Here is a 12,622-nt window from a genome sequence, read left to right as displayed (position 1 = left end):
CGCGTTGCATCAACACGTTTCAAAATCAGCATAAAAATCACTAACATTTAAAAACGAATATTTATATTTGATACATGAGAATATTTAAATTTGTTGAGGAATCTTCGGCGAAAATCACATAGAAAAACTTTTGTCGACGCGTTTCGAACTAGCCAGTGTGGTTCATCGTCAGGACAAGTTGAATGAGCAGATCTCACTGGCTGGTTCGAAACGCGTCGACAAAAGTTTTGCTATGTGATTTTCGCCAAAGATTCCTCAACAAATTGATATGGATCGCAGAAGTCTCAATTCAATAATATTTAAATTGTCAAAAATATGCTCCAAAAAATAATTATTGTATTCTGCATCACCACTTTTCAAAATCGGGTCATGTTTTTATTACCTCTATGAAACGGGTAATCGTATCGGTTATTTAAGGTTATTTAAAGTGCCAAAAACTATGTTCTAAAAAAATTATGTGTATTCTGCATCGCCCCTTTTCAAAATCGGGTCAATTTTTTGCTATCTCTACGAAATGGGTAACAGTATCAGTTCTCGTTTCAAAGTTTACATTGTGCAAACCTCCGATTGCAATAAGCATGCGGACCCGACAGGAATATAAAGCATGGTTAAATTGCATATTGCATCCGATCCATCGGATCGGCCATCGGCCATTGGCGACTGCCGATTGCGATTACAAGGCGGACCGATATAGGAATAGTTGCGGGTGAATTAAAATTGAAGTCCACCTCTTAGTCTTTTGGACCATTTTTCATCATTTTCTCTGTTTTATCACTTAAGCCATCGATTAACTGATCGGTCCAAGCTATTGAGCCCCAGGTTTTCGGATCCCCTGTATTGATAATCTACGGTTTCGATCCATTGTTTTAACAAGAGCTTGACTATAAAAGGGGAAAGGAGATCTTTTGGCAGGATATCGGTTAATGTTGAAGATCTTAAGAAAAAAAACAGATCCGAGGCACTTGTGATCAGTTGGGGAGTGATGGTTGAGATCTCATCGGCGCAGTCTGGGTATGATTGAAGCCTGAAAATCATCTATTCGCAGGAGTTATACGGTGCGTACACCTGCAAAGCAGAAGACTGTGCAGGGTTCTGGGTGCACAATTGATGATCGGTTACTGGTATTGAGTGCTGATAACAGCATGATTATGTTCTTAATTTTATGTGATCTAGATCTGGTGGAGAACTATCATAATATCTGTGTATATATTGATTTGGTGCTTGGGTAAGGAAATTAGTTGATTCACATATACTTGATGATCATTTGATCTTTTTGGATCCAGTCTGAAAATTAATGAAACGTGGTCCTCAAAGAAGTAAAAGAGCAAAGGGGGGTTGTAGCTCCCTTCCAGGAGAGACTGGAAAACGAGAGAGAGTTGTAGCTCTCTGCAGGTTGCAGTCTACGTACTAGTAAAGGACTGCACCAGTACAAAATCCTTGTAAAAGAAGTTTTTAATTGAAAGAAGATAGAGACATATTGCAGCAGGTGGTTTTCACCCACATTGGGTTTCCACCTTATATCTGGTGTTCTTTGGTGTGCCTATCTATTTTTCTTGTTCTTGTTCATTATTATATGGTTCTAACATACAAGTTGATGATCAATATCTGAAGAATAAATTAAAGTATAAATCTGGAAGGTATATTGAAAATAATTTGATAATACTGATTTACCCCCCCCTCTCAGTATTATTTCCAACATGAACTGTGTTACAATGAGGCTCGAAGGCCTAGTTATTTTTGAGAAACAATGGAAAACCCTTCACATTCCAAAACCTAACCCTAGAAGATGAAACGCCAAATTGTGGGCCCCGTTTTTGGGTAAGTTGGTACATCAACTTCCCGGGGTCGCGAATTGGTTGTATTATCTCCGTTTGACTCGCATGATAGCCCGTTGGAAAGATCTCTCCAAGGACTACGACGAAAAAGATGATTTTTTTGACAAAAAAATCGCTGGCAGTATATTTCCCAAAAAACGTTGTTTAGGGCCTCAAAACGGCTCCGGAAGTTTAGGACCCGAAAACCTACTAAAAATAGTAAACTGCGCTATAATTAAGGAAACTGAAAAACTGAAAGGGACAGTTGTGGGGGTCCAGATGGGATAGGTGGGTGGCCACCAACATCCACCTGGATCATTCCTCCCCCCTTAGGAAGCAATGGTCCCCATTGCGTTGAGTTCCTCCCTGAGATGAGGAAGCTTCTGCTGAGCTGGGTCTCTGGTGAGTTGTTCTGCAATCTCTGATGTGTCCATAAATGGTGGGAAGCATGGTCGACGACGGTCCACATTGAACACTCGGTGCAAGCAAAGGAATGGAGGAATGTTGTGCTTCCAAGCATTGTTTCCTGTAGCCTTGGTACTAGTGTAAGAACCATGTCGGAGTGGTCTGAGTTTCTGATGGGTTCTGGTAAGGCGTTCTTTCTGCAGATGTAACCAAACTTTGTTGCCCACCTGAAACTTGTGTGGTACCCCTGTGTGTGAGGAGAAGTTGTTCCTGTGTTCTATCATGACCGTATCCCTTTGCTGTTGCTGCTATGTGGAGGAACCCTTTGCGGGGGTCATGGATGTAGCAACGATCTTCCCCTTACTTTGGGAGCGAACCAGACAGAAAATGAATTTCCTAGTATGGGAGATGAGCTTGCTTCCTTTCTTGGCAGTGATCAAAGAGGTGGCGGTAGGTGGGGCTACCTCCGGTATCCTGTATAATGAATTATCCAAAGAAATAATTACAGCGCGAGGCCTTGACTCATACACAGCATGTCGCCTCCACAAATGGTTGGCCTAATACTACATCACAAACATCCAGAGGTGTAACATCACACAATACCTCGTCTGTGAAGGGCTTGATGCTGTAGTGAAGGCGACACCGTTGGCGAACTTTGAGATCTCGTCCTTTGTGAAGCCACCCGATACTGTACGGCTGTGGGTGTGGTGTAGTTGGTAGGCCCAACTGCTTCATGACCTCTGTTGAAATGAGGTTCTTTTGGTTGCCACTGTCGACAATGAATTGCAGCGGCGAACCCCTTCACCCACATCTGTGAGTGGAAAAGACGTTCCCCCTCCTCTGGATCTTCGGGCTCATTTTTCTGGATCTTGGTGGTGGCAACAATGGCGCTGGGCTTGGCATCAATGATTTGCTTCCCTTTTCCATTCCCCTTGTCAGGTTCTGGCTCAGGGTCGGAACATGCATCTGATTCGGAAGCCTTCAACTTGGCCACCAGCAACTGCTTGGTCCGACACTCACTTGTGTTATGAGTGGGACTCTTGTGGAACTCACACCACTTTCCTATGTCCTTCTTCGGCTTCGTGGTGTTGTTCTTTTCTTGCGGCTTCGATGGGTTGTCTTGGGTCACCCAGCCTTGGCTTTGTCCTTTGGGCTTCGGATTTGCAGATCCAAAGTCTCGCTTCTTCAGTTTGAACTTTTGCTCGATTTTGACAGCATATCGGTTTGCTGTGCCGAGTGAGGAGATGTTCAAGAACTTCATCTCTTCCTGGATGTATCTGTGTAGGCAGCCACAATATTTGAGTACCAAATGTAGCTCAGAATCTTTGATACCCAACTGTGTGCGAAGGGTATGGAAAATGTTTGTTAACTCTGGCACATCTTGGTCTCGTCCCTGCCACAGTGTGGTCCATTTGATGTATTTGTCCTCATAGCTTTTGACAAGGTAGTACTGCTCCTTGATGGCATCCCGGAAGTCATTCCAAGTGGGTGCGGTTGAAAACAGTGAGCCTGTACTTTCATCCTTCTGCTCGCAGTAGGTTTCCCACCAGTCCTTGATGTGGGGGGCTGCTTTGAGAAGAGCGAAAACAATCTTTTCCCGACTTGAAAATTCATGAACAGAAAAATACCCATCTAGCATATTTAACCATTTATCTACGGCATCTACGTCTATTTGACCCTCGAAGATGGGGATTTCAAAATTAACTTGTACCTTAAACGTTGTGGCGTTTCCAGAGCAGCTGTTGGAAGCCGATGCATCGCCTCTGGGTAGCCGCTGAAGGATCTACGCAAAGCTATCCATCATCGCGTTCCTTTGCCGCTCGAGGGCTTCTTCGAGCAAGATTTTGATAGGATCTCCTGCCCCCTCGTCTTTCTTCTCATCTGCCATGGGAGGTCGTCGAGATTTGCGAGGTTGGTTTTGCAAAGGTTCGACCAGTTCAAGCCCTAACTCCTTATATCCCGACCTCGTTGGGGACATGCAAAGAAAGATAGAGAAAAAGCAAACCGCTTTGATACCACTGATCCGGATTTAAACAGGAACGCAACAAAATACAGAGATAACCATATACACAAAGATGCAGCGGAAATAATGCTTCATTTCATTAATGGAAAATACTGAAATATGCTTACAACCAGAATAGAACTAAACCAGCTAGGGCGATGGTAGCTTATCTCTGAGAAGAGATGTGGCGGCTACATGCCTCTGAACTGTTCTGAACTGTGTTACAATGAGGCTCGAATGCCTAGTTATTGTTGAGAAACAATGGAAAACCCTTCACATTCCAAAACCTAACCCTAGAAGATGAAATGCCAAATTGTGGGCCCCGTTTTTGGGTAAGTTGGTACATCAACTTCCCGGAGTCGCGAATTGGTCGTATTATCTCCGTTTGACGCGCATGATAGCCCGTTGGAAAGATCTCTCCAAGGACTACGATGGAAAAGGCGATTCTTTTGACAAAAAAATCGCTGGCAGTAGATTTCCCAAAAAACGTCGTTTAGGGCCTCAAAACGGCTCCGGAAGTTTAGGACCCGAAAAACTGCTAAAAATAGTAAACTGCGCTATAATTAAGGAAAATGAAAAACTGAAAGGGACAATTGTGGGGGTCCAGATGGGATAGGTGGGTGGCCACCAACATCCACCTGGATCAGTAGGTATTACAGACTCATGTGCTGGTGTGTGTGTCTATTATCTTAGGCAACGGATCGATAAGATTGCAAAATAAACAGACATTGGAAAACAGTAAGAGAAACACAGCAAGCAAATGAAAAACACAACAATTTAATAAGGAGTTCACCCAATCCTCCTAGGCTACGTCTCCTGGTCCAACTTTCAGTGGTGGCCTTCTTTTATTGTGTCTTTAAGCAGAGTTTTTACAATGAGGAGCTCAATGTGAGTCTCCTGTAGCAGATGATGCTTAGTAGGGTGGTACTTGGATTCCCCAAGCCACTAGAGTACACAGACTCCCCCTTACCAAGTCTCGACCTCAATTGGTCTTAATGGGATGAGTCCAATTTGGTACTCAGTTCCCGACCGATATCCTCACAGGGATTGCTTGAACCTCTCAAGCCTTCTCGGTTCTGTCTGCTCGATGCTGCCTTAGCTTTGTAGGTCAGCTCGACTTCTGTTCTCTGCTTCTTGCTTCACTCTCTGTTTTGTCTCTTCTGTCTCATTGTCTTCTCGCCTTTTCTCTCTTTGTTCTGTTATCTATCTGTACATGGCTTAAAGCCAATCCATCCCTTAACTGTTCGCTTCCTCTTCCGTCCCTTCGGTTCACCTACCTCTATTCGCTTGGAATTCCCTGCTTCTGTGTCATCGCCACTATGTAATGTTTCACAGGAGGTGGCCACTTGTCCTCTCACGAACTGAGCGCTAGCTCTTCCTCGAACGGTTCGTTATTTCGGTTACTTTTGTGAAATGATTCATCCGCCAGCTCAGCGGTCAAATCGGACTTCAAACTTTTATGCTCCGTAGTTTATTTCTCCCTCCAAATCTGGTTTCCCATTGGGTGCAATCTCTGTCGTTAGATCTGGGGCCTCCAGATCCTACGGTTATCGCTTTTATTGCACGGTTGACTTGCTCGAACATTAGCTCGCGATGAGAGCAGTTTTCTCTCTCATCCGCCGGACATGCGTCACCCGGTGTATGGAATCGGTTGGTCCTCTAACAAATCTGCTTACCACCCAAAACGCCTCCGATATTCCATCGGTTTTGGAGCGCGAGACCCGCCTGTCATTTTAGCGCTTTTCCCATGGTTTCTTGGCTTCCCTTGTGACCGAGCGCTTGGGGCTTTTCCTTTTCGAGGGGTTTTGCCCAGCGATGCACGCATTAGAAACAGCCTCTATTTTTTGATCTGGTCTTCCCAATTGCTAGTTTGCGCCACTCCACGGTCTCCATGGGCCAACGGTCAGTGCGCTTTGACTGAGGTCCTTGTTGTTCCGTGCTGGCTACAAACTGCCATTGTCCAGAGGTCCTTCCTGATAGCTCATTGTTCATAATATCTTGAAGTTTGTCATGATTTGAAACAGTCATAGAACTCTAATAATTTTCATGGATCCAATTCGGATAAGAAAATGTGCATGTGTTCCTCGAAAATCGATGTTGGAAAGTATTTTTGGTTGTTTGAGGAGCATTAGGGCTATAGGATTAGAAGTACACGTGTGTTTTTAAGAATGCGTGTCTATTCTTGTGTAAGAACATTTGTGATGGCCCTATTTCCACTTTTAATATCATCATTATCTTGCGAGCACCCATATGTGGCACATGGTTATATGAATAATTCCTTTCATGAGGACACTATAATAATAGACCACCATAGAAGGGGAGGTATTGGAATAACAACCTATTTGAGAGTGCAACATCTTCGAATAGGGCCACTAAGAATAATGAGGATCATCGTGGAAGGAATTTTACTTTTTGTGTATACTAAACCCTTGTTTTGTACATGTACATCCTTCTATTATAGATTGATCCATGTGGGCCTTCATTACTCGTATGGACTTATGTCCTTATTTTATGCTATACTAACTTATTGTGTATATGAGGGAAGAGAGAGCTCTTTTATTTATCATTCATCATTCTATTGCTTTATTTGTACTTTTCATAATATGAGGAGTCATGAGGAAACATTAGGTGAAGACAAGGGCGAAGAGAGACATTTGGGATATTCATGTGGAGATAGCTCTTTTTTTATGCTAAGGTTTGCACTATACCTTTAAATCCTAGATAATAACAGGACATGGGAGATGTTCATGTTTGTTATGGCTCTTGTTGTAGAGATAGAGTTTCTTCACTAGTAGAGGACACAAAGAGTGGGGCCAACTCAATACATGACTCTAAAGCCTTGTTCTTGCAAGACATGAGATTAGGCCACAAATCATCGAGAGACAAATTTTATGATTCTGAAGCTTTTCATGGAAGAAGATTGTATTGTTATATCCTTTATGTCCCATGGAGGTCTTGATGGTTGAGTTGATGCTAGTGTTAAATATTTATAGTTTGAGGATTCAAAGCCTTGGATGTACTTGTAGATTTGGAGGGTAGCACTCGAGCTTTTTTACCATGTACTTGTGTGATGCACCATGCACCATTGCCGAGGTCTGTACACCCCATGAAAGACAATAATGTTGTTATGGAGATATTATGTGATAGAAACCAGATGTTTGAACTAATGAGGACATTCCATTATTGATATTTATTTATTGTGGATCTTTAGTGATGACTAAGGTTTATATGTTTTCCCTAATCATGCTTCTTTATAGCTTATAGATTGTATTATCTTGTAATAAATTACATGTATTTAATTAAATTCATTTCTTTTATATATATCATGAAGTTTCTACTTTTCCAAAAATATGTAATATCCATTTGATCTCAAGCATTTTCTCCCTAATTAAATAATTTTTTAATGGTTGTTGTTCATGTTAATTTTACATAAGATAAGAATGAATTTAAGCGATTTAACAAATAGAAAGTGTATTTACAATTATAAATAAACTTATAAATCTAGTATAGGGTTGGAAAAGTGTGCTTTTAAAGTAACTTGAAGCTTTTGCTATTTAACCTATAATATCTTTTCTCTTGGACTCTAATGTATTTGGTTCAAATGAAGTGAAATATTATTCAGCTTTTCGCACCATAAATTAATACACAAAAATCATCTTTCTGCATCTTCATCAATTATCTATCGCACTCAGGTATGATTATAAGCCGTAGAGCTTGTTTCCCATTCTCACGTTTGAGTTTGAGAAGCTAATTCTTTTTCTAACCAATTGATTAGATATTGATATTTTGATTTGCTAGTATTTGGATTGGATTTGATGGTAATATTGCACACCATTTTATGCATTATTGTTGAAAAAACACTATCAACTCTTTTAAGGATAACTAAATAATACGTAAAGGCAACGCAATTTTCTTTTGGACTGGGGAATAAATTTGCGCTTACACTGTTCATCATTATCGTTTTTCTTGCTAATCATCTTGATTAAAAAGCCAGCAAAATATCCCCTTTATGCGGCCTTCTCCCAATGTAACAAAACCAAATTAATTTGGAGGTTTCATCTGCTTGCAGTGTAAGAGGATACCATCAACATAAAATTAAGTTTTCTCACTAATTTAAGTTTTTAAAATTTTGATATTTGGAATCAATTAACAAATAATCTCACACATAATTTATAAAAGAGATTTTTCGAAATAAAAAATTAAACTCTGTAATTCAAATAATTTTATAAGCATTGAATTCAATTGTAGTCCCACCCATGGTTCATAGAAGAGATTTTTCGAAATAGTAAGTTTGAGCTTTGTGTTTCAAATAATCTTATAAGCATTGAATTTGAATTCAATTGTAGTCCCACCCATGGTTCATAGAAGAGATTTTTCGAAATAGTAAGTTTGAGCTTTGTGTTTCAAATAATCTTATAAGCATTGAATTTGAATTCAATTGTAGTCCCACCCATGGTTCATAGAAGAGATTTTTCGAAATAGTAAGTTTGAGCTTTGTGTTTCAAATAATCTTATAAGCATTGAATTCAGTTATATATTAAAAGCACATCTACAGTCTCATAAAAATTCCAAATAAATAAAATTAAAATTAAAAAGAAGATCGGTGGTTCGCACCAGAATCTATTTCTGGGCCTTTGTCGGCTATTTATCCCACGCTTCCCTTCAATTAGCCACTGAACATCCTTTGGTGATGTCATCTGCAATCACCATGAAGGTAAGTGATCCCCCATTATCCCATTATCTCTGAAAGTAACTAGTTCCCAGCTGCTTACATCGTCTCCTGAAGTTCCCTTGAGACCACCAGTTGTCTCCCCATGCCCATACTTTCCCCCATAAAGAAGAAATTGGACGAAATAGGTCTAACAGATTGTACAGCCATTGGGATCCTCACATCTCACGACAGTATATGAAGAGTATCCTTCATAAGGCCCGTACCCATATTGGGGATTCACTTGATACACAACTGTCGGAGTCTCTGCAGCCGCCTTCTCTTTTTTGGCAGGACCCATGCTCAGCAGCTCTCTGAATCCGAGCTTCATCAGTTTCTTTGCCAGGACCACGGGATCTGCTTCTCCGATCACAGTTATCTCCCTCTTCTGCATATCAACTGCAACGGACTCTACGCCTGTAATCAAATATCATATCACTAATCAAAACCCAATTCTCATTGTAACGAGAGTTGCAATGGATAAATATTGGATTGATAGTTACCTTCAACAGCTGCAACAGCTCTCATGGCCCTTCTCTTGCTTTTCTCATCTTCGATCGCCACTTTCAGCACCATTTTCTGCAAATATAACACACGCAGGGCCATTATTGTCAGTTAATCGTTTCGATAATTCATGATCGCAGAATTTCTAAATCGATGATTCTGATTCAACAGAGTTAGAGTAGTGACATACCTTCATATTTGACAGCCTTCGAAAACTGTCAGTGATATGTGCAGAAGGGAAGCAGAAATTAATCAAATGGCACTGGGCGCTTTCAGGTTAATGAAAGCTCGAAGAGTCACGAGCTCAGAGGAGAGGAGTTGGCGTGAATGAAGGAGAGACTACACATATAAATCGTTGTGCTTTGTGCAGAAGAAGAGCTGCGCTACGCGGGCGGCGGCGCGTTTCAACGCGTAGGAAAGACGCCCAAGTCAGTACGCGGCAGAATCTTTGACGACAGGGAAAGGCAGCTGCCATAGGTGGTGGGTTCCACCAGCAGTTGAACGGGTCTTCTAAAGCTTTCTCAGTCGTTGTACGTTTATCTTGGCCTCTGGCCAGTTCTACGAATTTTTTGATTTGCCGGTCTTTTACTCTTTTGACCGCAAAGTACGCAGCCTTTCCCTAAGTAATTTCGTGATATAATGGTAATTTCGTCATATAATGGTAGGGCTCTTTATCACCTTGTTATATTGTATCACCTTGTTATATTGTATTTTGCTCTGAAAACTATGGAAATTTTAGTAAGATTTTAATTAAATTTAGCAAGGATTTTTGTAAATCTAAATTATAGTTGTCAAACTTCAAGATTTTGGTGGCTCTAGATGTTATTGATGGCGCTAAATCTATTTTCACCATCAAAAACATGATTCAAACACTGCCACTGTAAGATTTTTTGAAATTCTTTTTGCCAGGATTCCCGCCACTTTTGACTGCGAAGGCAATTTCTCTCCCTAAGTATCCTTCTTCCATCTAATTTATAGGTTAAATGACTTTTTTGAGATTGGTTATTTTCAATCAAAATAAGGTAGAGATTTTTAAATTTTATGAATGCTTACATGGTGTTTATGAATTCATTTATGCATTCGAAAATGTATTTTAAACAACAAAAAATGACAATTTTGGTTGGGATTGTATCGGAGGATTAAGGTGAAAAACTATTTCATCTATAAATTAGAACTAATGCACTAGTTTGTAACCTGATAAATCATATCATATTAAATTGTAATTTTTTTATAATTAAGTGAATTGATGATGACTTCTTATTTTAATTTTTTTTATAATAATAATAATTATGAAGTATATATATTGTTAAAGATTTTGGGAGGAAAACCGTGTAATGGATTTTTAATCAGTCTAACTTCTTAGATAATTACACCATCCATCATAAATGTTAGATAAATTAAAAATCCATGACACAATTCTCTTCCTCAAATCTCTAACAATATAACTATGTGGAAATCTGAATCCAAAATAAATATATATATTAATGTTGAAATAAAATAATAAAAATAATTAAAGTTAAAATTTAATTTAATATATATAGTTTATTAATATATTTTCTAAAATTAAAATATAAAAATTCTAAAAACTCTCGAAAATAAACAAGTCTATCTGCCGAATCATAACAATATTTCAAAAAAACAAACTTACTAGTTGAAACATATTAAAAATAAAATTGGCCAATTAAACACTGTACCGCCTAATTCGGCCAAAAGGAGAAAATATGTTGAAAAATATAAAAAATAAAATTGGCCAATTAAACATGATACCGGATAATTCGGGGAAAAAAGAGAAAATATGTTGAAAAATATAAAAAATAAAATTGCTACCGGATAGTTCGGACAAAAAAGAGAAAAATATAAACTTACAAGTTGAAAAATATCAAAAATTAAAATTGGCCAATTAAACATCGTACCGAATAATTTGGACAAAAGGGACAAAATATTTTGAATAATTGCGAACTTCCCAGTTCCACGTAGAAGGTGAATAATTGCGAACAATAATTGCGAACTTCCGTATATGAATATACAGCCTAACGGAATCTTTTAAAGGCCATATCATAATATTCGCTGTCAAATAAATAAGGATCTCCTGAGTCTTACATTAAATTGATTAATATTTAGTAATTAGCAATTTTAAATCAATATTAATAATTTTACTAAATAATAAATAATGAATTTTGATTACTACCGCGAAACTTCTGGAAACACACCTATCAACACATAGTTTACAAATCCAATCCAGTTGCATAATTTTCCATCACCATTATATATATATGTGGATGATTTACATCATAATTTTTGAAATATTTATTTATTTCATCCAATTAATAACTAATATATATAATATTAAATTATTGTTTAATACATTCATTTATCTTATAAAATTCCATTAATTATAGAAATAATAATATGATACCATATCATTAATGTAATGTTTATAATTTTTAAAATATCAAAAAATAATTTAAAAAATATATATCCACAACAATTATAAAAAAAAATAATTAGAAAAATAAATCTATCTTAAAAAATAATGTCAAGATATTAAAACCCTATAACAATATTAATTACTTACTTATAAAACACATATAAATAAAATATGGTAAATAAAACACATATAAGTAAAATATGGTAAATAAGAAGTTCACAATTTATAAGAATGTCATAACATCTAATATTTGTTTTTTTGTTTTTTTGGTGAATTGCAACATTTATATATAGTAATCAAAACATTGTTACAGAATTATTGATATAAATCTCTCCTAGCTAGTTATGCATAATAGCAATCTGGAATAACTAGAAGGCCCAATTTATACCAAGACAGAGCAAGATGCTCACCCCAACTCAACAAGATATATATTACATAATTTCAAAACTATGAAACAAATCAATAATGATCTAGGCCACTTTTTCTTTTAAAATACATCAAAGGACACCCAATACATCCTAAAATCAATGTTTGGAATAAGCTCCAGATCAACAAACCAAAGCAATATGCATGTCCAAGAAATAAAATTCAACATCGTTGTGAAGTCTCCAAGGACAAAAGAAGGCCATAATGCAGCCATACACTGAGCTCAAAGAGGGTTGGCAACATTACACCACATAGAGAATGCACCCAACATGAAGAACCCCTAATAGGCACATTGAGTCTAATAAGATACCCAGAGTCAAATGTCACAGTACGTA

At 38.1% G+C, this 12,622-nt stretch overlaps 1 protein-coding gene across 1 annotated transcript; it reads right to left on the bottom strand.

Annotated features, from left to right (window-relative positions):
• Positions 1-8,731: 8,731 nt before the first annotated feature.
• Positions 8,732-9,751, bottom strand: LOC149177237 (heavy metal-associated isoprenylated plant protein 39-like). Its single transcript, XM_089423346.1, has 3 exons — positions 9,624-9,751; positions 9,433-9,508; positions 8,732-9,346 (listed from the first exon to the last, which is right to left on the bottom strand). Exons 1-3 carry the CDS (start codon positions 9,627-9,629, stop codon positions 9,081-9,083), a joined length of 348 nt encoding a protein of 115 aa, XP_089279472.1. The 5' UTR covers positions 9,630-9,751; the 3' UTR covers positions 8,732-9,080.
• Between the last annotated feature and the right edge of the window lie 2,871 nt (positions 9,752-12,622).

Source organism: Pinus tabuliformis, chromosome 4_1 (assembly GCF_031772625.1).
Source record: "Pinus tabuliformis cultivar Carrire ecotype Pingquan chromosome 4_1, CPIR1, whole genome shotgun sequence".
NCBI lineage: Eukaryota > Viridiplantae > Streptophyta > Pinopsida > Pinales > Pinaceae > Pinus > Pinus tabuliformis.
The sequence above is the reverse complement of the archived record's forward strand: the minus strand, read 5'-3'. Positions and strand labels throughout refer to the sequence as shown.